Source organism: Mirounga angustirostris, unplaced genomic scaffold, assembly GCF_029215605.1.
Source record: "Mirounga angustirostris isolate CCGP_5_RB_7025 unplaced genomic scaffold, mMirAng1.0.hap1 SCAF_12, whole genome shotgun sequence".
Lineage (NCBI taxonomy): Eukaryota > Metazoa > Chordata > Mammalia > Carnivora > Phocidae > Mirounga > Mirounga angustirostris.
In genome coordinates this window covers 23283444-23308944 of record NW_026991720.1, presented here as the reverse complement: position 1 = coordinate 23308944, position 25501 = coordinate 23283444, and the positions used below count along the sequence as shown (strand labels likewise).

At 46.2% G+C, this 25501-nt stretch overlaps 2 protein-coding genes and 1 non-coding gene across 4 annotated transcripts in view; 2 read left to right on the top strand and 1 right to left on the bottom strand.

Annotated features, from left to right (window-relative positions):
- Positions 1-9486, top strand: part of CALU (calumenin) — a 31938-nt gene extending 22452 nt beyond the window's left edge. For both annotated transcript variants that reach the window (XM_045864313.3, XM_045864312.3), the window contains exons 6-7: positions 5641-5840; positions 7079-9486. In XM_045864313.3, the coding sequence (XP_045720269.1) occupies positions 5641-5840; positions 7079-7183 (305 nt within the window). In that variant the 3' untranslated portion in view covers positions 7184-9486. The remainder of the gene's footprint in view (positions 1-5640; positions 5841-7078) is intronic.
- Positions 9487-10778: 1292 nt separating this feature from the next.
- On the bottom strand, positions 10779-13665 carry OPN1SW (opsin 1, short wave sensitive). The gene is made up of 4 exons (XM_045865207.3): positions 13323-13665; positions 12871-13039; positions 12259-12487; positions 10779-10898 (listed from the first exon to the last, which is right to left on the bottom strand). Exons 1-4 carry the CDS (start codon positions 13663-13665, stop codon positions 10779-10781), a joined length of 861 nt encoding a protein of 286 aa, XP_045721163.3.
- Positions 13666-20474: 6809 nt separating this feature from the next.
- On the top strand, positions 20475-20546 carry TRNAP-AGG (transfer RNA proline (anticodon AGG)). The gene has a single exon. It is a non-coding gene; the product is annotated as a tRNA-Pro (tRNA).
- The last annotated feature ends 4955 nt before the right edge of the window (positions 20547-25501 follow it).

Here is a 25501-nt window from a genome sequence, read left to right as displayed (position 1 = left end):
TAAGCGACCACGAGTTGCTGATTTCTCTTAGAGCCTTTCTTTGCTCCTTTCCATGGTTTTCTGTTTGTGTTTTCTGTCTAGGTCTTCTATCTCCTTTTTTTTTCACCTGTCCCTTGAATTAAACAAGTTATTTCTTTTCTCAGATTTTATCTAATTATACTTGCTATTTATATCTAGGGTTATTCCAGTTGAATTACTCCCTGAATATTTACCATTCTGTTCTTCAAAGACTCAGTGATGTGTTTTGAGTTTTTTAGAGAAAGAGGGACGAAGAGAAGATAGATTTTTTTTTTTTTTTAACCAAAATGATTATTTTTAATGGAGTTCATCAGCACAGTGGAAATAAATGTCTGGGTGCATTTACTGAGCCTGTTTCAAAGTTGACTATTTCTACCTTTAAATATTTAATATTTTATCCTTTCATTCTTGTTTTTTGCCATTTTATCTTCATTGCTAAAACTGAGGAACTTATTTGAACCTCCAGAGGAGAAGAATTGTTTTTTTTTTTTTTTTTAAAGATTTTTATTTATTTGACAGAGACACAGCGAGAGAGGGAACACAAGCAGGGGGAGTGGGAGAGGGAGAAGCAGGCTCCACGCAGAGCAGGGAGCCCGATGTGGGACTCGATCCCAGGAGCCTGGGATCATGACCTGAGCCGAAGGCAGTCGCTTAACCGACTGAGCCACCCAGGCGCCCGGAATTAAGTTTTATAACTGTTAAGTACCATCATTTATCAAGCACTGAGGTCAAATAAGGAGATATTTCTTTCTACATCCCTATCATACAGATCCAAGGGCAGAGGAATTGTATTTTGAAACTATTAAAACTATCAAGTCTGTGTATGTATGTTTGTTGCTTTTTTTTGCAAATCATCAACTAATGTAAACACTTTTACACTGGGGATGCTGGGCTTTGTAAATCTGAAAGTCTCCCAAACAGTATCTTCCAGTTTCTGGGGATGTACCCTGTTGAGGAAAGAGATCATAAACAAATGGTCATTGTTTCTTACATTTAGCATTAATAAGAAGTCCCTGGAGTTATACTGTTAAATATTTTTATTCTTTAAATTTGTTATAGGGGCTCCTGGGTGGCTTAGTTGGTTAGGTGTCTACCTTCAGCTTGGGTCTTGATCCCAGAGTCCTGGGATCGAGCCCTGTGTTGGGCTTTCTGCTCAGTGGGGAGCCTGCTTCTCCCTGTCCCTCTGTCTGCCGCTCCCCCTGCTTGTGCACTTTCTGTCTCTCTGTCAAATAAATAAATACAATATTTAAAATAAATAAATAAATTTGTTATAGAACATTGCAAACATACACAAAATTAGATAGAATAGTATAATGAACCCCCATGCGCCTGTGCCCAGCCCTAACAGCCATCAGCCCATGGCCAGTCCTTTTAAATCTTTATCTACTTCTTTTTTTTTTCTGAAGAAAATCCCAATCATCATCTCATTTCATCTGTAAGCATTGGGTTATGTATCTCTAAAAACTTTTTTTTTTTTTTAAAGACTTTATTTATTTATTTGAGACAGAGAGAATGAGAGACAGCATGAGAGGGAGGAGGGTCAGAGGGAGAAGCAGACTCCTGCCGAGCAGGGAGCCCGATGCGGGACTCGATCCTGGGACTCCAGGATCATGACCTGAGCCGAAGGCAGTCGCTTAACCAACTGAGCCACCCAGGCGCCCACTCTAAAAACTTTTTTTAACATAATCTCAGATTATATTAAAGGGACTGAATCCTTTTTGAATAGAAAATTCTATAGTAGTATTGTTATCTTTACTTATCTAGCTTTAAAATGTACTCATTATGTCGTATATTCTAGCTTCTGTTAAAAGTAGGTCTTTTAAGGGGTGCCTGGGTGGCTCAGGTGTCCGACTCTTGATTTTGGCTCTGGTCATGATCTCAGGGTCATAAGATTGAGCCCCTCGTTGGGCTCTGGGCTCAGCATGGAGTCTGCTTGTCCCTCTCCCTCTGCTCCTCCCCTTGCTCCCTCGCTTGCTTTTTTCTCTCTCTCAAATAAGTAAATAAAATCTTAAAAATAAATAAATAAATATAATAAAAGTATGTCTTTTAAGTATACATGTATTCTCTCTCTAATTCAGAATTTCCTCATGTGTGTACTGTGAAAGTTCTTTTTTTTTTTTTTTTTTAAAGATTTTATTTATTTATTTGACAGAGAGAGACACAGCGAGAGAGGGAACACAAGCAGGGGGAGTAGGTGAGGGAGAAGCAGGCTTCCTGTGGAGCAGGGAGCCCGATGTGGGACTTGATCCCAGGACCCTGGGATCGTGACCTGAGCCGAAGGCAGACGCTTAACGACTGAGCCACCCAGGCGCCCCAAAATGTACTTACTTTTTTTTAAAGATTTTTATTTATTTATTTGACAGAGAGAGAGACAGCAAGAGAGGGAACACTAGCAGGGGGAATGTGAGAGGGAGAAGCAGGCTTCCTGTGGAGCAAGGAGCCCAATGCGGGGCTCGATCCCAGGACCCTGGGATCATGACCTGAGCTGAAGGCAGACGCCTAATGACTGAGCCACCCAGGCGCCCATTACTGTGAAAGTTCTTGACCCACAGGAGAGCTAAGGCAGGGCACTGGCCCAGTGGATTGTACAAATACTACATTTTCTGAATGTGCTGTAGCATAGAGAAAGAACTGGCAAGTCCTGCTGTCAGGTATTCCTCCTTTGTTTAAAAAAAAAGGTAGGTCTACTCTTAGCGCTCAAACTCAGGAAAATGACAGTACCAACTGTCAAATGACAGTAATACAGCTTAGTAACGAGTCTATCCTTTATTCAAGGGAAACAGCCCATGGATTGGGGAGTGCAGTGCCGAAAAGCAGCGGAGCACTTTTCCCAAGGGATTTTGGGCATGAGAAGAAGCAACGCAGAAACAGGGCGTGATTGGCTAGAAGGTCAGGGGTTTCCTTATAGGGCTAGCAGGTCTTGTGTTCTGGGGTCAGGTAAGCTGCTAAAGCTGAGTTGGGAGAATTGTGACTGGTGTATGTTAAATTTCTTTGGCAGTGTGGTGTACCCCCTAAGTGCAGGCTAGCTTGGGTTCAGATTTGTGCCGTGGGCCGTGCTGCTGGAACCACCCCCACTTTGTGGGTTTCAACATATGAATTACCTTTATCACGACTAAATACCTGTGCTTAGAACTGCTAGAAACTAGACGTATATAAGGTATGTTCCCATAGCTTGCGTGAAATGCACATATACTTTGATGTAGTAAACTCGGGAGTCTTCAGACTTCTTCACTCACATCATTCTAAAAGAATTTTGACAAACAGTATTCCCTTACATTTTAAAGTTGGCATCTACAGTATTTAAGTAGAAGTTTATATTTTTTTAAAGATTTTATGTATCTGAGAGCAAGAGCAGGAAGGGGAGGTAGGGGCAGAGGGAGAAGCAGACTCCCTTGGAGCAGGGAGCCCAAGGCAGGACTCCATCCCAGGACCTGAGCCAAAGGCAGACACTTAACCGAGCCACTCAGGTGCCCCTAAGTAGAAGTTTAAACGGTTGTAAAGAATAATTTCTCTTGGGGCGCCTGGGTGGCTCAGTTGGTTAAGCGACTGCCTTCGGCTCAGGTCATGATCCCGGAGTCCTGGGATCAAGTCCCGCATCGGGCTCCCGGCTCGTCGGGGAGCCTGCTTCTCCCTCTGACCCTATCCCTTCTCATGCTGTTTCTCTCTCTCTGCCTCTCTCTCAAATAAATAAATAAATAAAATCTTAAAAAAATAATAATAATTTCTCTTGGTTGTAAATACTGAATTTTAAAGTACTTTAACTCATAAATAAATCTAGTAAGATTTAAATACCGTAGCAACTTCTTTTTTTATTTGTTTGTTTTACCATAGCAACTTCTTACCTACTAGCATTCATATAAGTAATTTGAACAAACCAACTTTATTATTTATTTATTTATGGGGGTGGCGCTGGTGGGAGGAGCAGAGGGAGAGAGAGAATCCTAAGCAGACTTCATGCCCAGCACAGAACCTGACTCTGGGCTCGATCCCACAACCCTGAGATCATGACCCGAGCCGAAATCAAGAGTCGGATGCTTAACCGACTGAGCCACCCAGGTGCTCCTGAACAAACCAACTTTAAAAGATAATTAGGAAATTCAGATTTGGACTGAGTATTTGATAATACCAAAAGTTCATTTTGTGAAATGTGATAATGGACATTATGACTATGTAAGAAAATACCCATCATTTTTAGAGGTACATTCCAAAAAATACTTAGTAATTGGTTGTGCACAGTTTGGGCTTCTCGCACACACTTCTCAAGTTTACTTGAGAATTTAAAATAGCACCTTTCTTTTTTATAAGATTTTTATTTATTTATTTGTCAGAGAGAGCACAAGCAGGGGGAGCAGCAGAGGGAGAGAGAGAGAAGCAGGCTCCTCACTGAGCAAGGAGCCCGACGTGGGACTCGATCCCAGGACCCTGGGATCATGACCTGAGCCGAAGGCAGACGCTTAACAACTGAGCCACCCAGGCGTCCCTAAAATAGCACCTTTCTAATAGCAATAGGTTTAACTACCTTGGATCGAAATGGAATGTAGGGAACAGCTATCTTTTAAAAGTTATTTATCTTTCTGGTTGCTCGTCATTACCCTTTATTTCTGCATTTTTTTTTTTTTTAAGATTTTATTTATTTATATGACAGAGAGACACAGCGAGAGAGGGAACACAAGCAGGGGGAGCGGGAGAGGGAGAAGCAGGCTTCCCGCAGAGCAGGGAGCCGGATGCGGGGCTCAATCCCAGGACCCTGGGATCATGACCTGAGCCGAAGGCAGACACGTAACGACTGAGCCACCCAGGCGCCCCCATTTCTGCATTTCTTAAGGGCTAAGGATTCTCTTTGCACTCATATTATAATCAGCAATTGGAAACATTCTTTTTAAAAAATTTTTTTATTTAAATTCAGTAGTTAACATGTAGTGTATTATTAGTTTCAGGGGTAGAATTTAGTGATTTATCAGTTGCATGTAACACCCAGTGCTCATTATATCAAGTGCCCTCTTAATACCCATCTCCCAATTATTCCATCCCCCCACCCACCTCCCCTCCAGCAACCCTCAGTTCCCTATAGTTAAGAGTCTCTTATGGTTTGCCTCCCACTCTGTTTTTATCTTACTTTATTTCCTTCCCCTCCCCTATGTTCATCTGTTTTGTTTCTTAAATTCCACATATGAGTGAAATCATATGGTATTTGTCTTTCTCTGACTTATTTTGCTTAGCATAATATATTCTAGTTCCATTCATGTCATTGCAAATGGCAAGATTTCATTCTTTTTGTTGGCTGAGTAGTATTCCATTGTGTGTGTATATATATATATACCACATCTTCTTTATCCATTTATCTGTTGGTGGACATCTGGGCTCTTTCCATATTTTGGCTATTGTGGACATTAAGCAGTTGGAAATATTCTTGTTACAAGGTCATTAAGTAAGCCAGTAAGCCTCAGGAAAATGCCTTGCTTTCTAAGGCCTCGGACCTAAAATACCCTTGTAACTGCTACTAGGTTCCAGACAGATGAGCTGGAAGATGGATGAGGAAGAAAAGTTAAGCCAGATTACCACGTGGCAGTCTTGAGAAAAAGACAGACTCACCTTTTGCATTATGTACGTTTGTGCATGCAGGTGACATGTACAGCCATGATGGAAATGCTGATGAGCCAGAGTGGGTAAAGACAGAAAGAGAACAGTTTGTTGAGTTTCGAGATAAGAATCGTGATGGGAAGATGGACAAGGAAGAGACCAAAGACTGGATCCTCCCCTCAGACTATGATCATGCGGAGGCAGAAGCCAGGCACCTAGTCTATGAATCAGACCAGAACAAGGTAAGTCTGGCCAGGCCCAAACAACCTAGTAGCGATCAAAGTCTGTTTGTAGGGGATTGCCTAAAACATTCCTGTTGAGGTACATAGAGCATGTAAAGTCTTAATTGGTCTAAGTCTGCTACAAATCTTAAGTTGACAATTGAAAACTTACAGGGCAGTGCTACCTATCTGATCTCATTTTAGAAATCCCTTTGCCCAGTGTTCACACCATTGGAGGCATTTGGCTTCAGAAAAGAGCCTCTGTATATATAGCCTGTGTCCAGTGTGCGTCATCTGTTATCTTTGGATCCCCAGGAAATTTGCTTTTTTTTTTCTTCCTTTGTGCTTTTACCTATTGCAGGCTCATTTTGCCTGCTCAAAGTTGGTCATTTCCTTCTTAAATACACTTTTTAAAATTAAGTTCTTTATAGTGGGTTGTAAATCAGCATTTATCTCGAGCTTGTTAAAATTTTCCTTGATAAATTATCTGAGGCATTTGTTTCATAAAAAGAATGGTAGTCTCACTAAGCCATCACCTTTTCAGCAATTTTAATGCTCTGCTTAGAGTAAGCTGAAAATCAATCTAAAGGTGTTGGGGAGGGGGGGTTGTATTCTGAACATTCTCCTATCTAGGCCAGTCTTCTGTTTCAGATGCAGTGTCTTATCATCTGAGCCTTTTTAAGGCACAGTCTGTTTTGAGTTCTTGCTTCAGTCACTTCAGTAGCCAGGTGCTGTGTCCTGAGATACGTGAGAAAAGGAAACTCCCAAGGTCATCCCTTGTGAATCCGGCATAGATAATTTTTGAGCTGAGGTCTGAGCCTTCATTTGGGGTTGTGTCTGGAATCTGTTGGTGGCTAGGGCATTGCGGGGGTGAAGACTGTGTGGGAATGTTAGCAGATTTCATCGTTCCTGTTAGGCAATGACTGGATTCACTTTAAAGTATCTTCCCCGGTTCTTCCTGTCTCTTACCTATACATAGGAGATGGCCCACATTTTGCTTGATGCATTATGTTATTGAGCTGTGTTATTCCCGTCCTTCCACTTTTAACTTTCTTGATAAGAAAAATGTATTAATTGCTATTTTCTTCTCTCTTTGTGTGTATGTTGTGGAGGGTTGGGGGTGAAGGTTGAGTTCACATTTAATTTAGTGGGAATTAGAATCTTAAATCCTGATTAACCCCTTTTGTTCTGTAGCGGTGTTTCTAAATTTGGAATGGGAAATCGTTTTTGCCTCGATTCACTCTTCTCTCTAATTTCAGGATGGCAAGCTTACCAAGGAGGAGATTGTTGACAAGTACGATTTATTTGTGGGCAGCCAGGCCACAGATTTTGGTGAGGCCTTAGTACGACATGATGAGTTCTGAGCTGCATACAGAAGAACCCACATTTCTTCAAAAGTAATTTATTTTTACAGCTTCTGGTTTCACATGAAATTGTTTGCGCTACTGAGACTGTTAATACAAACTTTAAGACCTGAAAAGGTGTAATGAAAACCATCCCGTCCCCATTCCTCCTCCTCTTTGAGGCACTGGAGGAACTGTGCTTCTGAGGAACAACTCTAATTAGTACACTTGTGTTTGTAGATTTACACTTTGTATTATGTATAACATGGTGTGTTTATTTTTATATTTGTTCTCTGGTTGGGAGTATGATATGAAGGATCAACATCCTCAACTGACGCTTGTTTGTAGGCAAATGTTAGCCCTTCACTCTTTCTCAACCCTTGCCATATAATTTTTGTAATTCTGACTTAACTAATTTTTTAAGCCTGAGATCAATAAGAAATGTTTAGGAGAGAGAAAAGGGAAAAAAATATGCCCCACAATTATATTTAGAGAGACAACATTTAATCTTGCCTATTGAAAAGTATGTTTCATAAGTAGTAGGGGCCACATATTCCATTCAGTTGCTCTAAGTCCAGCAATTGATCGTGGCATTATCTGGGCAAGGACAGATTCCTGTGCTGTCAGAAAGCTTGGCTCGACTTGATTTCATTCAGTTTTTTTTCTTCCCAGTAAGACTAGCTGTTTGCTAATTTTGCCAAGCACAGCTGTGGTGGGAAGAGTTAGGGCCAGTGTCTTGAAAATCAATCAAGTAGTGAATGTGATCTCTTTACAGAGCTATACATAGAAACAGCTGGAAAACTAAGGGAAAAATACAAGTGTTTTCAGGGCACACACTTTTTTCTGGGTGTGCATCTGTTGAAGTGCTCAAGACTTTCTTGCCTATTGAATCACTGTAAGTGCCCCATTCAGCTCCTATTTCCCCAGGTGTTCCTAGGAATTAATCTTGCTTTCACTACATAGTTAAAATGTACTCCTTTCCAATTATGTCATTTCATTGAAAGTGCCTTTAACGAAAGAAATGATCACTGAAATGAGGATTCTCTTAAGAAACCCTGAGATGAAATACAGAGATTATTTGGACCACCTTGTATGAAGCTTACAACCTCCCAATGTATTGGGGATTTTTTTTTTTTTTCTTCCCTTTCTCTTTCAGACAGTGGTTAAATAGCAGTATTAGTTAGGAGCTTGGTTGCAGTGTTCTTATCTTGTGGGCTGGTTTCCAAAAACCACATGCTGCTGAATTTACCAGGGATCCTCATACCTCAGAATGCTAACCACTTACTACCAGGCCTATTTCTGTGTCAGCTGAAGAGCTTGAACTCAGACACAAAGATGAGAGGGCCTACTGAGAGGACTCTTTGGTTTGAGGACCATTGTTCAACCTTCTTGCCTTTGACCCAACGCCCCCTCTCCCCGCTGCCCCCAAAAAAGTTTATCGTGGATCAGCAGATTGCCAATCCTTGTCAAAGAGAGGGACATTGTAGAAAGAGCTGAAGAAGCTGCCTTCTGTTCCCAACTCACTTTACCCATATTTTATGTAACACAAACTCTGTCTTTTTTGGTCCTTTTCTTACAGATGGACCTCTTTTGAGAAGAATTATTGTATTCCAAACTTTTTTAGCCCTCAGGTTACTAAGATAAATATATGTATATCTAACCTTTATTATTTCATGTATCTTTGTGGATAATACATTCAGGTGGTGCTGGGTGATTATTATAATCTGAACCTAGGTGTATCCTTTGGTCTTCCATGATCATGTTGAGGTGGACTACTTGGCCTGGCAAAAAGCCAGATTATCACGTAACTTGATCCTGGCCTTTGCATTGAGCTCTTGAGAGTGGATACACTCTTTTTAACCCCAATATAGGGGAATGTAAATTCTCTGCTCTCCAGATTCCCCATTTTTATCATTAAGAAGATCAAAGATAATAATGGCAACCCAGGATTAGAGAGAGCACATCATGAACTGTGTGGCAGGAGAGCCTTGCAGCTCACTAGGTACAGAGAACCCAGGCCTGATGTTAAAAGTTACGCACTTAGAAAGCAAACCTTCATATGCTAAAATGGCAACTTCTGGATGCTGGGTGCTCAGCAGCAAGCATACTCTAATAATCTCTAATGATCCCCCTGGATTATCTTTTTGGTTTAAGTCAAGCCTGAGGCTGGTGAACAGTAGCTACACACCCACACTGTGTGTCCTGTGAATGCTAGCTCTCTTGAATTTGGATACTGGTTATTTTTTATAGAGTGTAAACTAAGTTTTATATTCTATAATGCAAACAGGTACCTATCTGTTTCTAAATAAAACTGTTTACATTCATTGTGGGGTATGCGTATTCCTTTATTCTCTTAAGAAATGGAACTCTTACTTAGAATGATGGGTGCTGTAAAATATCAAGAAAAGGAGGTCTCCTAGAAGATACTCCCTCCCCATCCCAGAGAAGTTCTGCCTTCTCCCAGATTAGCCATTCCTTTTTTATTTCTGAAATCTTCTGGCGTCTTTCCCACTACAGCTGTAACCCCTCTTTGCTTCCCTCGGGCCATGTAACTGGAGAGGAGTCCAGCTGCTCATTACATAATTACCTGATACCAAACACAAGCCATTCCTGAATGTACACACAGCATTTATTCTGACTTTTATTTCAAAAAGGCTCTTTTTCAGGGGGTGCAGAGGGGAAACATAAAGTATAAAGTAAAACAGTTTTTTGAACATTTTGGTATAGTTCATAAATGGTATTAAGATGTGCACAGTCATTTTGAGAACATGAAGGGAATTAACCATTAACTTTACTAAATAATGCAGCTTAAGACAGGTTTAGCCAAATTGGGTGGGGAGCACCTGGAATAATTCATGCTGGCTCAGGAGCTTCTGGACATGGCTGTCCCTGCCAGAACTATAGGATTATTGGCAGTGATGGCATAAAGAAGTTCTTTCAGACTCGTATTTTGGGCCTACTCAAGGTTTTGGTGGTTTCTTTATATCTCTCCGATTTCTTTCTTTTTCTTTTTTTTTTTTAAAGATTTTATTTATTTGACAGAGCACAAGCAGGGGGAGCAGCAGGGAGAGGGAGAAGCAGAAGCAGGCTCTCTGCTGAGCAGCCCGATTGGGGGCTTGATCCCAGGACCCTGGGATCATGACCTGAGCCGAAGGCAGCCGCTTAACCGACTGAGCTACCCAGGCGCCCCTATCTGATTTCTAAGGTGTTTTAAGTTTGTTCTAATTCAGAATGTATCATCTCAGAACAGATCCTCAATAGGAAGAAAAAAATTACAAAGAAGGAAGATAATTATTATCCATACACTGAAAAATCCGCCATACTCCTGTATAGTTGCCTCATAAATCAGTTATCCAAGTGCTATGAATGATGCCACTTAGTAAAAATTGAGTATTGTTGACATGGCCTTTGGAGTGGTCTAAAGTAGACCTGGTTGGAACAGTAGCTTTGTGGGTAGGAAAGGAATGGTAGGAAAATGGAAAGTGGACTCCCCGAATTGCCATTATACCCTTCCCATCTTTTTCTGCATTTGTTAGTAGTTTGGTTTTTGAGAGAGAAAGAAGAAATTTCCCTAAATGTAAAATCCTAGTTGCTGCAAATAAGCCAATATGACTCCTTAGTTGGGGCCAACTTGACTGGGAGAGACAGCAGAGACTTCTGTTTTCTGGGAGCTGGACATTTCAGAATCATCTGTCATGGACTTCCCACACACCATCTCCATGATGCAGGCTTGGAACTGGAAGGAAAACACAGAATTGGAGATAGCCCCTTGCAGACCAGTACGGAGGAGGTGACATCAAGAAATGTGGGGAGCAAAGAGATCTCATTCTTTGTATCCCCAAAGCCTTGTGCAATGCCTTATACCCAGGATCTCCTCACGTGTTTTTTGTTTTTTTTTTTTTAAGATTTTATTTACTAGAGAATGAGCGGGGAGTGGGGGGCGAGGGGAGCAGAGAGAAAAACAGACTCCATGGGGGCGCCTGGGTGGCTCAGTCGTTGGGCGTCTGCCTTCGGCTCGGGTCGTGGTCCCAGGGTCCTGGGATCGAGCCCCACATCGGGCTCCCTGCTCAGCGGGAAGCCTGCTTCTCCTCTCCCACTCCCCCTGCTTGTGTTCCCTCTCTCGCTGTGTCTCTCTCTGTCAAATAAAGAAATAAAATTAAAAAAAAAAAAAAAAAAAGACTCCATGCTGAGCATGAAGCCCTACTCAGGGCTCTATCCTAGGACCCGGAAATCACGACCTGAGCCGAAGGCAGACACTTAACTGACTGAGCCACCCAGCCAGGCGCCCTCCTCAGGTGGTTTTGAATACATCTTCCCAATCCTTAGAGCTCCTCCTAGGTCTACAATAATAATCCCTACATATTTTGGCTCAGAGACTTGACTGTTGGTAAACCCCAAAGCAGCACCTGCCTCATCAAAACACTGAAAAGCAAGGCCGGAGTAGGCCTGCCCACACACCCCACCATTATTAGAGGGTGCTCCCGATTGGAAAGTTGCCAATTTTGTTTCCATCCAGAAGCTTTGAATCCGTCTCTGTGGACTGAGGAAACAAAATAGCTGTTAATAATTCTCAAAGCAGGGAGTTTGCCCCACAAGACGGGAACTCTCCTAGATTTATCTAAATTTGGGTTTTTATTAGCTCAGATACAGGATTTGGGATAGGAGGCCACTCGGTACCTTCAGATGATAAACTGTGTTAGAGATGTATGCATGTGTTATGGTTTCTGTGCTTTTGCATATGCTCCTGCAGGCTGGAAGTTGGAAGGGAAAGGATTAAGAACCTGTGAAGTGGAAGGACTAGGAATTTAGGGGAATGATTAGTCTATTAGTTTTTCAAGAAAACAAAACCCTTTCACTTCTCATCCTGCCCTTTGGAGCAACCTGATTTTTAGGGCTCAAGTTCTGTTTTCTCTGGGTTCTATTACCTTGTCTCGATGACCACCCCCGTCTCCCTGTGCTTACCAAGGGCTTTCCTTGTTCACCCTTAGAAGCCTTTTGAGTAGAGTCCAAGGTGCTCTGAAGCAAAAGGTGTTGGTGAGAAAAGAACCAGGTCTTATGAACTGGAGTCTCATAGGCATGTAAATAGAGAGCTTTACCTGCTTATTCATAAAGCAGTAGATGATGGGGTTGTAGACACAAGCACTCTTGAAGAAGAAGGCAGGAATGGTGACAAGCCGTAGGTCCAGCCCGTGGTTCCGGCTGTTGACCATATACATGGTCATCGCAGCATAGGGCGTGTAACAGAGACAGAAGGAGCCCACCATCACTACCACCATCCGGCTCACCTCCCGCTCGGCCTTCTGACTCCTGTTGCTGGGCTGCGACCTTGGCAGAGCACAGAGAAACCTTCTCTTCTTCCTGGCCCTCAACTCCCCGCCTCTCCACCCTTTCCTACCAGGGGGGCATCCACTCCCAGTTGCCTCTCTTCTGTCCCAGCTTCTGGCCTAGTGCCTCTTGCTCTCCTTCCTTGAGGAAGGTGGGATGGAGAATGGCTCTCTGGTCTGTGACTTTGGAAGGGATCACATGAATCTCTTGCCACACGTTTGAGCAGAGAGGACCCCGCCCTGCTCTTCACACCATTTCATCATACTCCCTCTCTCAAATAAATAAATAAATAAATAAGAGGTCAAAGACTAAGGTTATACCCAACTCTTTCCACCCACATCAGCTTGAGCTCCTAGCTCAGCACCACTGCCCTACACTCTCACCGGCTCCAGCCAAAGAAGGGTGGGATGGAGACGCCAATACCAATGGTCCAGGTAGCCAGGACCACCATCAGCGCGTGCTTGGAGCTGAAGCGGAAGTTGCCGAAGGGCTTACAGATGACCATGTAGCCCTCAAAGGCCAGGAAGGCCAGTGACCAGCCTGTCACCAGACCTGTAGTGAAACACGAAGGTAATTGGGGTAGAAAGCCCCACCCAGCCTGGCAGGCAGAGTGGAATACAGATGGTGGAGCAAGCACGGGGACTGATGGTTGGTGTGGAGTTTGGGACTTGGTCAAACTTCTAGTCCCAGCTACTTTGTACCCAATGATAAAGAGCACCAAACTCCTTTTCCCCAGGCTCCTCTTTAGGGGCCCACTCTAACCCAACAGTCTGGTCCCTGGTTCCAATCCTGGAGCAGTCCTTTGTCTCCCCCCAGTCTCCTTCCCCTTCAGTACCTGCTGTAGAGCCCAGGAAGGCCTCCAAAGCACAAACATGGCGGCCAAAGATGAAGTATCCCTGACAGCTGGCGATGAAGACGCTGGAGACAGAGATGCAGTAGAGGAAGCCCCCCAGGGATACACTGACCAGAATATAGTTGAGTGGCTGTCGCAACTTCTTGTAGCGCAGGGTGGCCACCAGCACCGAGGCATTGAGTGGTGTCCCTGCAAAGAAGACAAAGCCCATGAAGACTGCCTGGAGGCGGAAGGCCCAGACAGGGGCAATGTGGTACTGAGGCCCATCCCATGGCCCCACCAAGGAGATGTTCTTGAACAGATAAAACTCCTCCTCCCCTGACATCTTACTCATGGGATGTCCCCACGCTCTCTGATTCCTCTTATAGATTACCGTCCCACCACCACTTCTCCCCTGCCCTCCAAAGCCCCTTTCGGGCTCCCTGAATGATCAGTACTGATCCTAAGCCTCCTAAGGACAAAGTTTTGAGATTAGAGATGTCCAAGCCCCCACCTAAACCTCCTTTGTGGCCCCAAAGCCGATTGTGTGTTCTTGAGAGGATAAAAATATTGGGCTCAAAGAATCGACATGCAGTGCTGGGTGCTGGAATGACTAGGCGTCTGCGCACTGCAGCCTGGGGTTGCTGACCCCTATTTAGCAGGGATGTGTCCACCACTTTGTGTGTGTGTGTGTGTGTGTGTGTCCTTTGAATGGAACTACCGAGGGTATGCCTTTCGGTTTGGCTTCTGGTGCCACTACATCCCTATACATTTCTGTGCCCATCTGCTCCTTTGTGGAAGGTGCCCCCTAAGTCTCCCTCTCCAGAGATCTTGGGCTCACAGCCAGCCTGGGAAGCAGCCTTGGGCCACAGAAGAGGCAGGGAATGGGGAGCACCCTGGGTGGGAGCACCTTGGTGAACAGCCTTCACAGATCAGTACAGGGGCAACTGGACAATGCTTGCAGTCGAAGGCCTCCCTGGCTGCCTCTGTTTTTCCATGTTGAGTCTACCCAGGAGGGTGTATTTTCTGCTCAGCCCACCCCCCTCCAGACCTCAGGCTGCGGTTGGTTTGCTCGCTGGCCCCGCCTTGAGCTCAGCAGTGCCCAAGTCGCCAAGTGCCCAAGTCTTGCCCTGTCTGCTCTCAAGGCCTGCCCAGCCCTCACAGCTGGACTCAAGACCTGTTCCGCGCAGCCCGCCCCAGCGAGGCCACCGCAGAGAGGCCAGCTCTGCCCTAGGCTCCGCCCTGTGAATGTGTCCCCTGCCCCACTTCAACGGACTGTGAGCACAGAGATCAAAGCGACGCACTTTGAATACAGGTAAGGGGAAGTGAAAGGGTGGCTTCTGGTGGCCCAGTTGTTTTTATCACATGAATCCCCCCACAGGGAAAAATTATAAACTAAATATGAAAAACGACTCCTGGAAAGCGCTATAAAGTACCCCAAAGCAGGCAGCAACGGAAAGGACCCAAACCTTGAATGAAAGGAACCATCTACATGTAAATGGATTATTTCCTGAGGGCACTCTGCCCAGGCTAAAGGGCAGGGGACAGCTGGGAAGTCCCAGCCTTTACGCCCTGAAGAGGCAGAGGACAGAGTCTGGGACTCCAGAGTGGCCGAAGATGGCAGGTGGGCCTCCTGGAAGGAAGGACGCCCCAGCAGAGGAAGACCCCCCCCCAGTCGGAGGCTGCGGGCCGAGCTCTGCCAGGAGGAGCGTGGCGGGAGCCCAGCAGAAGGCCGGAGCTGGGGGTCTGACCACCGAGCGGAGGCGCGGGCCGCTAAACAGGGCGGCGGAGAGAGAGTTCGAGACTGATCCCACCCAGGTAGAGGAGCGGGCCAAACCCTCCTGGCTTTCCATTTGAAACTCCAAGAGGCCACAGCTCAGGATAAAATCTGCGGCCCTCGGATCGCGAGCTAGAAGGGCTCAAAGCCGACTGGCCAGCCGCTGGCGAGAGACCGGACGCTCAGCCGGCGCGGGGACCCTGGCGGGGGCCCGGCCCGCGGCCAGGAATTGCAAGGCCCCTGGCTCTCCACTGGATCGCGGGGGCGGCTGGTCCTCTGCCCCGGGCAGGCTCTTAGGACCAGGGCCGGAGGCCACCTCTCGGGCCGTGTGAGGTGCTGCCTCCGGGCAGGGCCCCGGGCCCGGTGGCCTGTGCTGCGGGGGGCGAGGCCGCCTCCGCTGTGTGCAGGGCTCTGCTGAGGTGCCACCTCCGTAAACGGTTCCGACGGGAAGCCTCGGCTTGGCCTGCCGACCCAGCGGGTGTGGACAAAAGACACCCCAAGGCCCTCCCACTGGTACTACCCAGGCCAGGCGGCTGCACCTTTGGCCTCTTCTAGGTCCGTCCTGACACCTTTCCAGACAGTCCCTTCCCACCTTATTCTCCCCTGCATCAGGGGGCGGGGCGGTGGGCGCAAGCAGGGAGCAGCCCCGCCCCCGCTAGGATGGGCCAGAGGCCCAGCGCCCGGGGGTGGGGGCGGGGGTGCGGACAGCTCGGGCCAGAAAGAGCCTTTCCCAAGAATAGGGTCTCATTGGTACCCACGCAGGGGACGACAAAGTTCCAGAGTCAGCGAAGCCATGGAGTAGGGAGCAGGAAGGTTTTGAGGTTGGGGCATGGGGTAAAGGTGAAGACTGAAGACAGGGGCGCCTGGGGGGCTCAATCGGTTAAGCGTCTGCCTTCGGCTCAGGTCATGATCCCGGGGTCCTGGGGTCGAGCCCCGCATCGGGCTCCCTGCTTAACGGGGAGTCTGCTTCTCCCTCTCCTTCCCACTTGTGCTCTCTGTCGCTATCTCTGTCTCTCTCTCTCTCTCAAATAAATAAATAAAATCTTAAAAAAAAACCAAACTGAAGACAGTTTGAGTACATTTAACATATACAGTGCCCTTTTCAAGTTTCAAGTCACTTTATTTTTTTATTTTTTAAAGATTTTATTTATCAGAGAGAGAGAGAATGAGAGAGAGCGCGCAAGAGGGGGTAGGGTTAGAGGGAGAAGCAGACTCCCTGCCGACCAGGGAGCCCGATGCGGGACTCGATCCCGGGACTCCAGGATCACGACCTGAGCCGAAGGCAGTCGCTTAACCAACTGAGCCACCCAGGCACCCTAAAGTCACTTTATTAATTTAGGAACATGATATACTAAGGCTTTACAGAAGATTATGTTGGTTAGGTATATTTAGCCCAGGATTTCTCCATCTCCACACTCCTGGTATATTGGCTCAGACAATCCTTTGCTGGGGGAGGGGCGCGGCTGTCCTGTGCACTGCAGGATGTTTGCAGCTTCCTGGTCACTACCCGCTGGATGCCAACAGCACTGGCACCACCTCAGGCATGACAATCGAAAACGTTTTCAGACACAAATATTCCCTGAGAGGCAAAACCACCCCCTGCCTCCTCCCGTCTAGTTAAGAACCACTGACTTAGATTTAGACATATAAATGTCCAGAACAAAATGGAAAAAACAGTCAAGAGGAAATTTGTTTTTCCCTTTTAATTGTCTAGAAAAAAGGAAAGTTCTAGAGAAGGAGGATTTTTTTTTTAAGATTTATGTTTTCCTTTGAGAGAGAGAGACCGCACGCATGTGAGGGGGGAGAGGGGAAGGGAGGCTGAGGAAGACGGAGAGAGAGAATCCCAAGCAGTCTCCACTCCGAGCACAGAGCCCAACGCAGGGCTAGATCCCACAACCCTGAGACCATGACCCAAGCAGAAACCAAGAGTCAGATGCTCAAACCACTGAACCACTCAGGAGCCCCCAAAAGAGGATACTTTTTGAATAGTCTTAGCGTTTTGGTTTGGTTTTTTTTCCTATTCTCTTTAGGAGTTTATCCATCTATACTCCCACCTTTTCCAGAAATAGTTTAAGGGAAGTTTGTAGGAATATATGGAACACAACAAGAAGTCATGAATCAAATGTAGGAGCAAAAGAAGAAGAAAGGAGTTCAGAAGTCAAGAATTAAATTGAAATATGACCACACATTCATGCTTTCTAGAAGCTACATATTTACATAATTCAGCGTCCAGAAAGCAAACACAAACCAACTGTTCTTGGGATTATGACAGACAAGAATACCTCCCTAGGGACTATACAAAGGCGACGTTGGTGTGATATAATAAACTATGTCCTCAAGAACATTCTTGAGCAGACAGAACAACCAGTTTCATAGGACTGGATATACTCCTGACTATTACCCCTCAATATGGACTCAACACAAAGCATAATTCAGAATTGGACATAAACCAGAACCATTATTAGGCTGGGTGCCAAATACCAGCTCCGGTGGGCTGCTCTGATCCAGAGGACATTTAGGCTCTCTGGAGGTTTGAAGTACATTTCCCTTTGCCTTCTCTAATCCTTGCTTCTCTCGGCTTAGAGTCCCATAATTTAATTTCTGTTTTTGAGTGGATTATAGATATGTCCAGGACTGAATATTCAAAAAGTACAAAAGAATGTACAGTGAAAAATTCACTTATTTCCCCCCCAGTTCCCCTCTCCCAAGGCAACCAGTGTTGGCTTTTGCTGTGTTGTTGATACATAGGAGGTGACAGTGAACTTGAGATGATGTGTTGTGACAATGTTGTCTGTTAAATACTGACCCATAAGAGTTCTCCAGACAAATGATGAGATAAGAGAAAGGTCTACACGCTGACGTGGATATGAGGAATTGTCAAAGGATTTGCCCAACTGAAAGCCACCCTCTCTTGGGAGGAAAGGGAGGAAGCTCCTAGAAGTAGAGCCAGGATTCTCCCCAGAGAATTCCATCTATGGCTTGTTAAAGGCAGAGACAAACAAGTCACTGAAGGTCTAAAGTCCTAGGGCCCACAGCAAAGCCACAGTAATTTTAGCCTGGGGGGAAGAATAGTGTATGGTAGGTGCCAATGGATTCCCACCAGAGCAGCGCTCCTCTCCCCAGACCCCTGCCATCCTGGGGGGCATTAGGTGGTGTGCGGGGGTGTTTCGTGGCTGTCTCAATGGTGAAGAAGGGATTACTGGTATTTAGTGGGCAGGACACTGTTCCAGACAGGCCACACAACGAAGAATGACCCTGCCTCAAATTTGAACAGCACCCCCAGAAAGAAGCACTGGCTGGAATCCAAGCCCCGTCTCATCCCTGAAACATTCTTAGCCCCTAGGAGACTGTCTTGGAGTAACCTCACTTCCTGGCACATCTACCAAGAGGAGCAATTTAGGGAATGTGTGCTGAGGTAATGGAATGACGTGTTGAGTGCGCTATTATTTATAAGCCAGTTTAGAGCTGGGGAACAGCTACCCAAAAAAGTCTCTTTGGTTTTAGAATAGATGAGCTGTTGCCTTTCTCCCTGGCCATGATTAGTTCGTGGAACCAGTTGTCTGGTCCGGCCCTCCTGGATGGAGACCATGAAACTCCCCTGGATACAAACGAATGCTGGCCAACCCTCTCTCTGAAGCGAGGGGCCATTCTTCCTGCTTTTCCAAGAGAAGACTGGGTTCATGAGGAAGCCTGCTTAAAAGGATGGAAGGCAGGAGGTTTTCTTCAGGCTTATGGTTTCTACTTGGAGCCAAAAGACGAGGATTGACCTGAATGTCTGTTGCCGCTAGTGATTTTTTGTGTCCTCCCCTGAGACTTTTCTTTCACGTACTCACTCACTCATTCATTCCACAGACATTTGCTAAGTGATGTCTACAATAACAGTTGTACTGTGAAAATGAGATTAATTTGGTAAAGTGATTACACAGAACCCAGCGCATAGAAATGCTTGGGAGTCACTTGTCAGCAGGATTGCCAAGTGTCAGACATGAGACTGGACCCAAAGACCAACAAGACAGGGCTCTGCCTTCTGCAAGCAAGCAGGGCTCGGTGGTGGTGGGTGGGGAGGAGGGGTGACGGATATGGTACAATGGAAGCACAAAACAGAGAGTCTGGCAGGGCCCACTGGGTTCTCCCACAAGACCCCAGTTTCTGAGCCTCCCCCTCACTCTCACTGGGGAAACTCCCAGCCAGAAGGAACCCACCCAGGCCACACTTAGCCTGTTAGCAGGTTTCTTCCTGCAGCATCTCTGGGCAGGATGAGGAGGGCAGGCTGGGGTGTGGGAGGAAGTGTGAGTATTTACAGGATGTATTCCCATCTTTAGTTTTCTAGAAAGTCTGGGTAGCAATGTCTACTGTGTTTAAAACAGGCTTTAGGGCGCCTGGGTGGCTCAGTGGGTTAAGCGACTGCCTTCGGCTCAGGTCATGATCCTGGAGTCCCTGGATCGAGTCCCGCATCGGGCTCCCTGCTCAGCAGGGAGTCTGCTTCTCCCTCTGACCCTCCCCCCTCTCATGCTCTCTCTCTCAAATAAATAAAATCTTTAAAAAAAAAAACAGGCTTTAGATTTAGATAAATGTGCCTCTTGTAAGCTGAATGCAGATCAGTTTCCTTTTCTTACAATGGGGATGACACCTATTTCACAAGGTTGTTATAAGGCTGAATAAGATCCGCAAAGCACACAACACACTACGTAGCTGTCCCATATTAAGCATCAAGGGGCAACTTTCCTATTGAGTGTTTTCCCCCCCACCCTCATGTTGCTGTCATAATAACCCCTCTCCTTCGTACAGCATCTTACAGTTTGCAGACTGCCTTCACAGACATCGTCTTGCCTGATCCTCAAATTACCCTGCAAGGCACCCAGGGCAAGTGTTACTTCCCCAACTGACAGATGAAGAAACTGAGTAAGTCTGCAAATGTCTTCTAGTCCAGGTGATCTGGGTCAGTCTTCTGCTTCCTCATCTAGGAGGCTGATGATGTGGAGGGTTTTTTCTGGTGGTCTGATCATGAGGAAAGAAAGAAGGGTTGTTCTTCATGGGGTGCAGTCTCCCTCAGACCTGGGGCTCCCCTGGAAAGTGGAGGTTGCTGCACCCTGGCTTCTTCTCTGCCTTTTCTCACCAGCACCCCCACAAAGTCCACGTGGTAGCCCTGGGGGAGAACCGGCTGGTCCTGGGGAAAGGGCCCTGCCCGTAGCATCTGCGTGGCTCCACAGTGGGCCAGGGAGGGGCGGAGAGAGCCAAGACAGAGGCAAAGCCCGCTGGAGTACAGCCAGCCTGGGCTGGTTGCCAGCCTGGGAAAAAATTCCACCTCTAGGAACCATAAACTGCGCCTGCTGCTGATGTGACAGGGAAGGCACATCTGGCCAAACGTAACCATCGGTGGCTCGTTGGTCTAGGGGTATGATTCTCGCTTAGGGTGCGAGAGGTCCCGGGTTCAAATCCCGGACGAGCCCTTGTTTTCCTGATTTTTTTTTCCTGTACCCCAACATATACTGCCTGCCCCTTTTAGGGTTGTGGCAGAAAGATGACCTAGTGGTGAGTGAATAAAGGACCCTAAAGACAAGCTGCCGGTCATTCTCCCCATTAGCAATGGCCTGTATATGCCCCATTTGGACTCATTGGAAAAAATAGGAATGACCTGTATGTGCCCCATTTGGACTCAGTGGAGAAAAAAACCCATTTTTTCTCCACTGAGTCCAAATGGGGCAGGAGGGGACTGGCATCAGGAGCTGACCTAGAGAAGGTTAAAGTCAAAGGGTTGCATTGTGTTAGGCAAAAAGAGCCTCTCAGAGGGCCTCATATGAAGAGTAAATGATCAGGACAATTTGCGGGGTGGATCCGAGCCGGAGGTCAAGAAAAGACAAGCTCCTTGTATAAAACTCAAGCTATGAAATGCACTGGATTCGAAGTCCAAAAGGTAGGATTAAAGTTACAATTTTGAGTCTCAGTTTTCCCATTGGTAAAATGGGAACAGTAATGCTTATTTCTTAGAGTTCTTGAGAGGATTAAAGCAGAAAGTCTCAAGCCTGAACAAATGCTTGTATTCCATCTGGATTTATGCTATTTACATGATGCTGAATCCTCAAGCAGAGAAATTAAATCTAAACCTGGTTTAGGACACTTGGAATACCATATAGCCCCACAGAAGCAAGAAAGAGCTCTGTCATTGAGGCATCTGGGTGGCTTGGTCGGTTAAGTGGCTGACTCTTGATTTCAGCTCAGGTCATGATCTCAGGGTCCTGGGATTGAGCCCTGCGTTGAGCTCCATGCTCAGTGGGGAGCCTGCTTGAGGACTGTCTCTCTCTCCCTCTGCTCCTCCCCCTGCTCATGCTCTCTCTCTCTAAAATAAATAAATAAATCTTTTTTAAAAATTAAAAAGAAAAGAAAAGAAAGAGCTCCATTGCAATGTTTCATAATCCAGGGCATATGGGACTCTCACTAAACAAACACCTACTGAAGAAGAGTTCACAATATCAAACTAGACAAGGAAGCAGTCCACCATAAGGAAGAGTCAGCCGACACAACAAATAGGAGAATCAACATTCCAAGAACTGTGCATAAGAAAACAACATGAAAAACACTATATATTAAGTATACTTAAAACTATTAAAGACAATGGGGCGCCTGGGTGGCTCAGAGGGTTAAGCATCTGCCTTGGGCTCAGGTCATGATCCCAGGGTCCTGGGATCGAGCCCCACATCCCATGCTGAGCAAGGAGCTTGCTTCTCCCTCTCCCTCTGCCTGCTGCTTCCCAGGCGTGTACACTCTCTCTCTGTCAAAAATAAATAAAATTTAAAAAAGAACTATTAAGGACAAGAAAATAAACCATAATGAAAATATTGCACTATATAAAAAAACACCTTACTGAGGGAAAAAAATAAAACATAGGGAAAGACATACCATTGCAATAGACTCAATGACCCATTAAGCAGTAGACTAGACCCAGCTGATAAGAGAATTAGTGAATTGGAAGACAGAGCTGGTGAAGTCATTCAAAATATGGATAGGGGAAAGTGATGAGATATGAAATACGAACGAATAGTTAAAAGACACTAGTGAAAGCAGAAGACAGCATTAGCAACAAAAGATTGCAGAAAAACAAATAGAATATCTTCCAGAGGCCAAGAGAAAACTGTCAACCTAAAATTCTATACCCATTAAATTTCTATTTAAATTATATGAAATAAAGACATTTGAGAATGTTCACCAAAGACTTTCACTGAAATGCTGCTAAAAGATATACTTCATAAAAAGGGAACAAATAAGAAGCAAGGAGTGAAATGCAAGAAGGAATGGTGAGCAGAGAAATTTAGAAATATGTTGGTGAACCTCAATGAGCACTGAAAGCCACTGTTAGTGCAACATAAATGGGTCCAACTGCTTTGTAGAGCAATTTGGCAATAATCAGTAAAGTTTTAAGATGCACAGATACTATGACCCAGAAATTCTACTTCTCGGTATCTACCTTAGAGAAGTGTTTACATATATACCCAAGACACATGCACAGCACTAACCACTAAAGCGTTGTTTTCTTTTTATTTATTTATTTATTTATTTATTTATTTAGTTAGTTAGTTAGTTAGTTAGTTGTTTATTTGAGAGAGAGAGAGCACCGGCAAGTGGGGCCAGGGGAGGGGCAGAGGGAGAAGGAGAGAAGCAGACTCCCCACCGAGCGCCGAGCAGGAGCCCATACAGGCCAATCTCCAGAAACTCTGAGATCATGACCTGAGCTGAAATCAACAGTCAGACGCTTAACCAACTGAGCCACCCAGGCACCTCTAAGGCATTGTTTTCTAACATAGAAAACTGGAAACAGCCTAAATGCCTATTAGCAGAAGAATGGATAAATAAATTGTGGTATATTCAAATATTGAAATAATATTCAGCAGTTAAAATTCATTAATTGGAGCTAAATGAAACATGGATAAATGTTAAAAAAAAATGTTAAGAAGAAAGTTTGCAGAATTTTTATTTTTAAGTTCTCTCTATGCTCAGTGTGGGGCTCAAACTCAGGACCCAGAGATCGAGGGTCATATGCTCTACCACCTGAGACAAACAGGAGCCCCCAGATAGATTTTTTTAAATACACAAATCAATATTTTGTTGTTTGTGGATACAAAAGTATGAAGTGAAATTGCAAAACCATAAATAGAAGGGTTATCTCTGAATCAAATGTGGCAAAAATGAACAGTTGTTGGATTTCAGAAATAAAGGTAAAGGGGGATAAAAGGCTGCATCAATCCTCAGAGAGGATGATCTGTTGGGATGGGATTAGGGGGAGGCTGAGTCCAGAGTCCAGGGATTACAAGGATTAATTCAGATCATCCCCCTAAGCTGATTACCTGGCTGGCATCCCCACCACTCCTGGCCCTTCAGATATGCATCCCTGGACCACAGTTCACTTCCCCCCATGCCTGCTAAGCCCTTACCTCCTGCCTCCTAACTTCACCTCCACCCTCAACCCAGTACTGATCTGGCCAGGATTTGCCCAAATTTGGGTCCTGAAAATAGACTGGTTCAGGTGTCTCCTGAATGCTCCCCAAATCAAGGGTGAGTGGTGACCTGCACCCCAGGAGCCAAGGAGAGATTAGTCCTAATACTCAGGATCAGAACTCCCTGAGGAGAGCCTGGCTCACTGGAGGTCACAGTTGACAACTTCCTCTCCTGCCCCTCCCTCCATGAACCAAGAAGTCAGCAGTCAAGGTCAAATGTTAACAACTGAACTTGCTGGCTGAGCCAGGACTAGCCGGAGCTGTGGTTGGGCAGAGCAAATAGCCATTGGGCTTCCAACCTTCCAGCATATCAGTCTCCAGAGCTCTATGCCCCCATCTTGACACCTTGCCACCCCCATGCCAGCCATGTCTGGACAGGCCTGATATCTGCAGCAGACTCTGAATGGGGTCTTCGTGGGCTTGTTCAACAGCCTTTCCCCACAACTGGATCACCTTGACCACAGGATCTGAGGTGTAATCCTGTTCTCTGGGGAGCAAATGAAACCTCCTTGATCTGTGCTCCTCATCTCTCAGAGCACCAGGCTTGGGGTTTGAGAGGGAGAAAAAAAGAGGAGGTAGGGGGAAGGGAAAGACTTACAGGGCAACATTATACTCAGTAGGCAACATTTAACTCTATGTGAAATCATATATTGAATGATAAGACAGCATTAACTGTGCAGTTGAGAGATTTACCTTTCTCATTTATTGTGTCGGATACTTTGTCAGATGCTGGAGATACAAAAATGACTAAGGTACTTCCCAATCTTCCGGAATTTGGGCAGACACAAGAGTAAAAACCTGACCTTGACATCTGAAAGTGACAGGCACTGCCCTAAGAGGGAAGGAGGAAGGGTGGAGCACAGCAGGCTTCTACTGGTCTAAGGGTGGGCATCAGGGAAGGCTGCTAGAGGTGACTCCCAACAGAGGGTTGAAGAATAAGTAGGGATGTCCAGGCAAAGAAGGCGCCTCTGTCCTGAAGAATATGGAGGGCTTGTGAACCTGGAAGCCTGTGGGGGTGAACACAGACAATGTACGTCCATAACCTAGTGAGTGGATATGCAAGAAAAGGGACTGGTGTGTGTCCCTGGCTCAAGAATCTCCTAACACTTTCCTGGGTGTGTTGGGACTGCCTGGTTCCCAAGTGTACCCACTTCTTTCCTGGCTCAGACCTGGAGAGATGTGAGAACAATTGCCTCCTCAAGATCCGGCACCCCGTGGTAGATGTTCCTTCAAGGAGTAAGTGAAATAAGTCCTCTGGGTTTCCACATCTCCCTCGTGCGAGAGTGAAAATCAGTAGTGCCCACTCCGAACAGGCTACCGAGGCACGGTGGGTAGTGGTCGTGGCTCGAAGCTCAGAGGGTGTGGGGCCAGGTGGGAAGGGACAGTGGTGGAGAGAAGCGGTCTTCAGGCAGCGAGGGCTGTGTGGGGCCAAGGAGCGGCCCTCCTGAGACGGTCCCTGGTTCTGGCTTGGTGGGGGCGCTAGGAAAGTAGAGATCAGGGCCCTGCAGTTCACGTATCTCCGCCTTGGCTTTCCTTCTCCTGCCTTCACGCAGTCCTGGGACGCAAGAGGCCACCGCGCAGGAACGGGGCCGGAGGCTGGAGGTCCTAGCTGCCTGCGGAGGTGGGGGACTCGGGCCCTGCTCAGTGGGCGTGTGTCTGCGAGTTTGGAGGAAACAGGATCGGAGGATTCGTCCAGCTTTGTCCCCTTTCTCCCTCATCGCTGCGCGGGACAGGACGTTGACACATGGCCCCGGGGGTCCCCCCGCGCAGCCCACTCTGGGCAGGACCCTTCGCCAGAACCAGGGGATCTTGTGGCCACTCCTGGGGCAACCTCATGCCCCGAGTGGCTCCCGTCCTCTCCCCCTCTCCCACGCCCGGGTCGTGGGGTGTGTCGAGGGACGCGCTCCCTCTGCCTC

Excerpts from the sequence above, each read along its gene's own strand:
- OPN1SW (XM_045865207.3), bottom strand. The coding sequence starts at position 13,665 with ATGTCAGGGGAGGAGGAGTTTTATCTGTTCAAGAACATCTCCTTGGTG. Across the intron at positions 13,040-13,322 it reads CTTCCTGGGCTCTACAGCAG|GTCTGGTGACAGGCTGGTCA; the intron begins GTACTGAAGGGG and ends GTTTCACTACAG. Across the intron at positions 12,488-12,870 it reads CCCTTCTTTGGCTGGAGCCG|GTCGCAGCCCAGCAACAGGA; the intron begins GTGAGAGTGTAG and ends TGCTCTGCCAAG.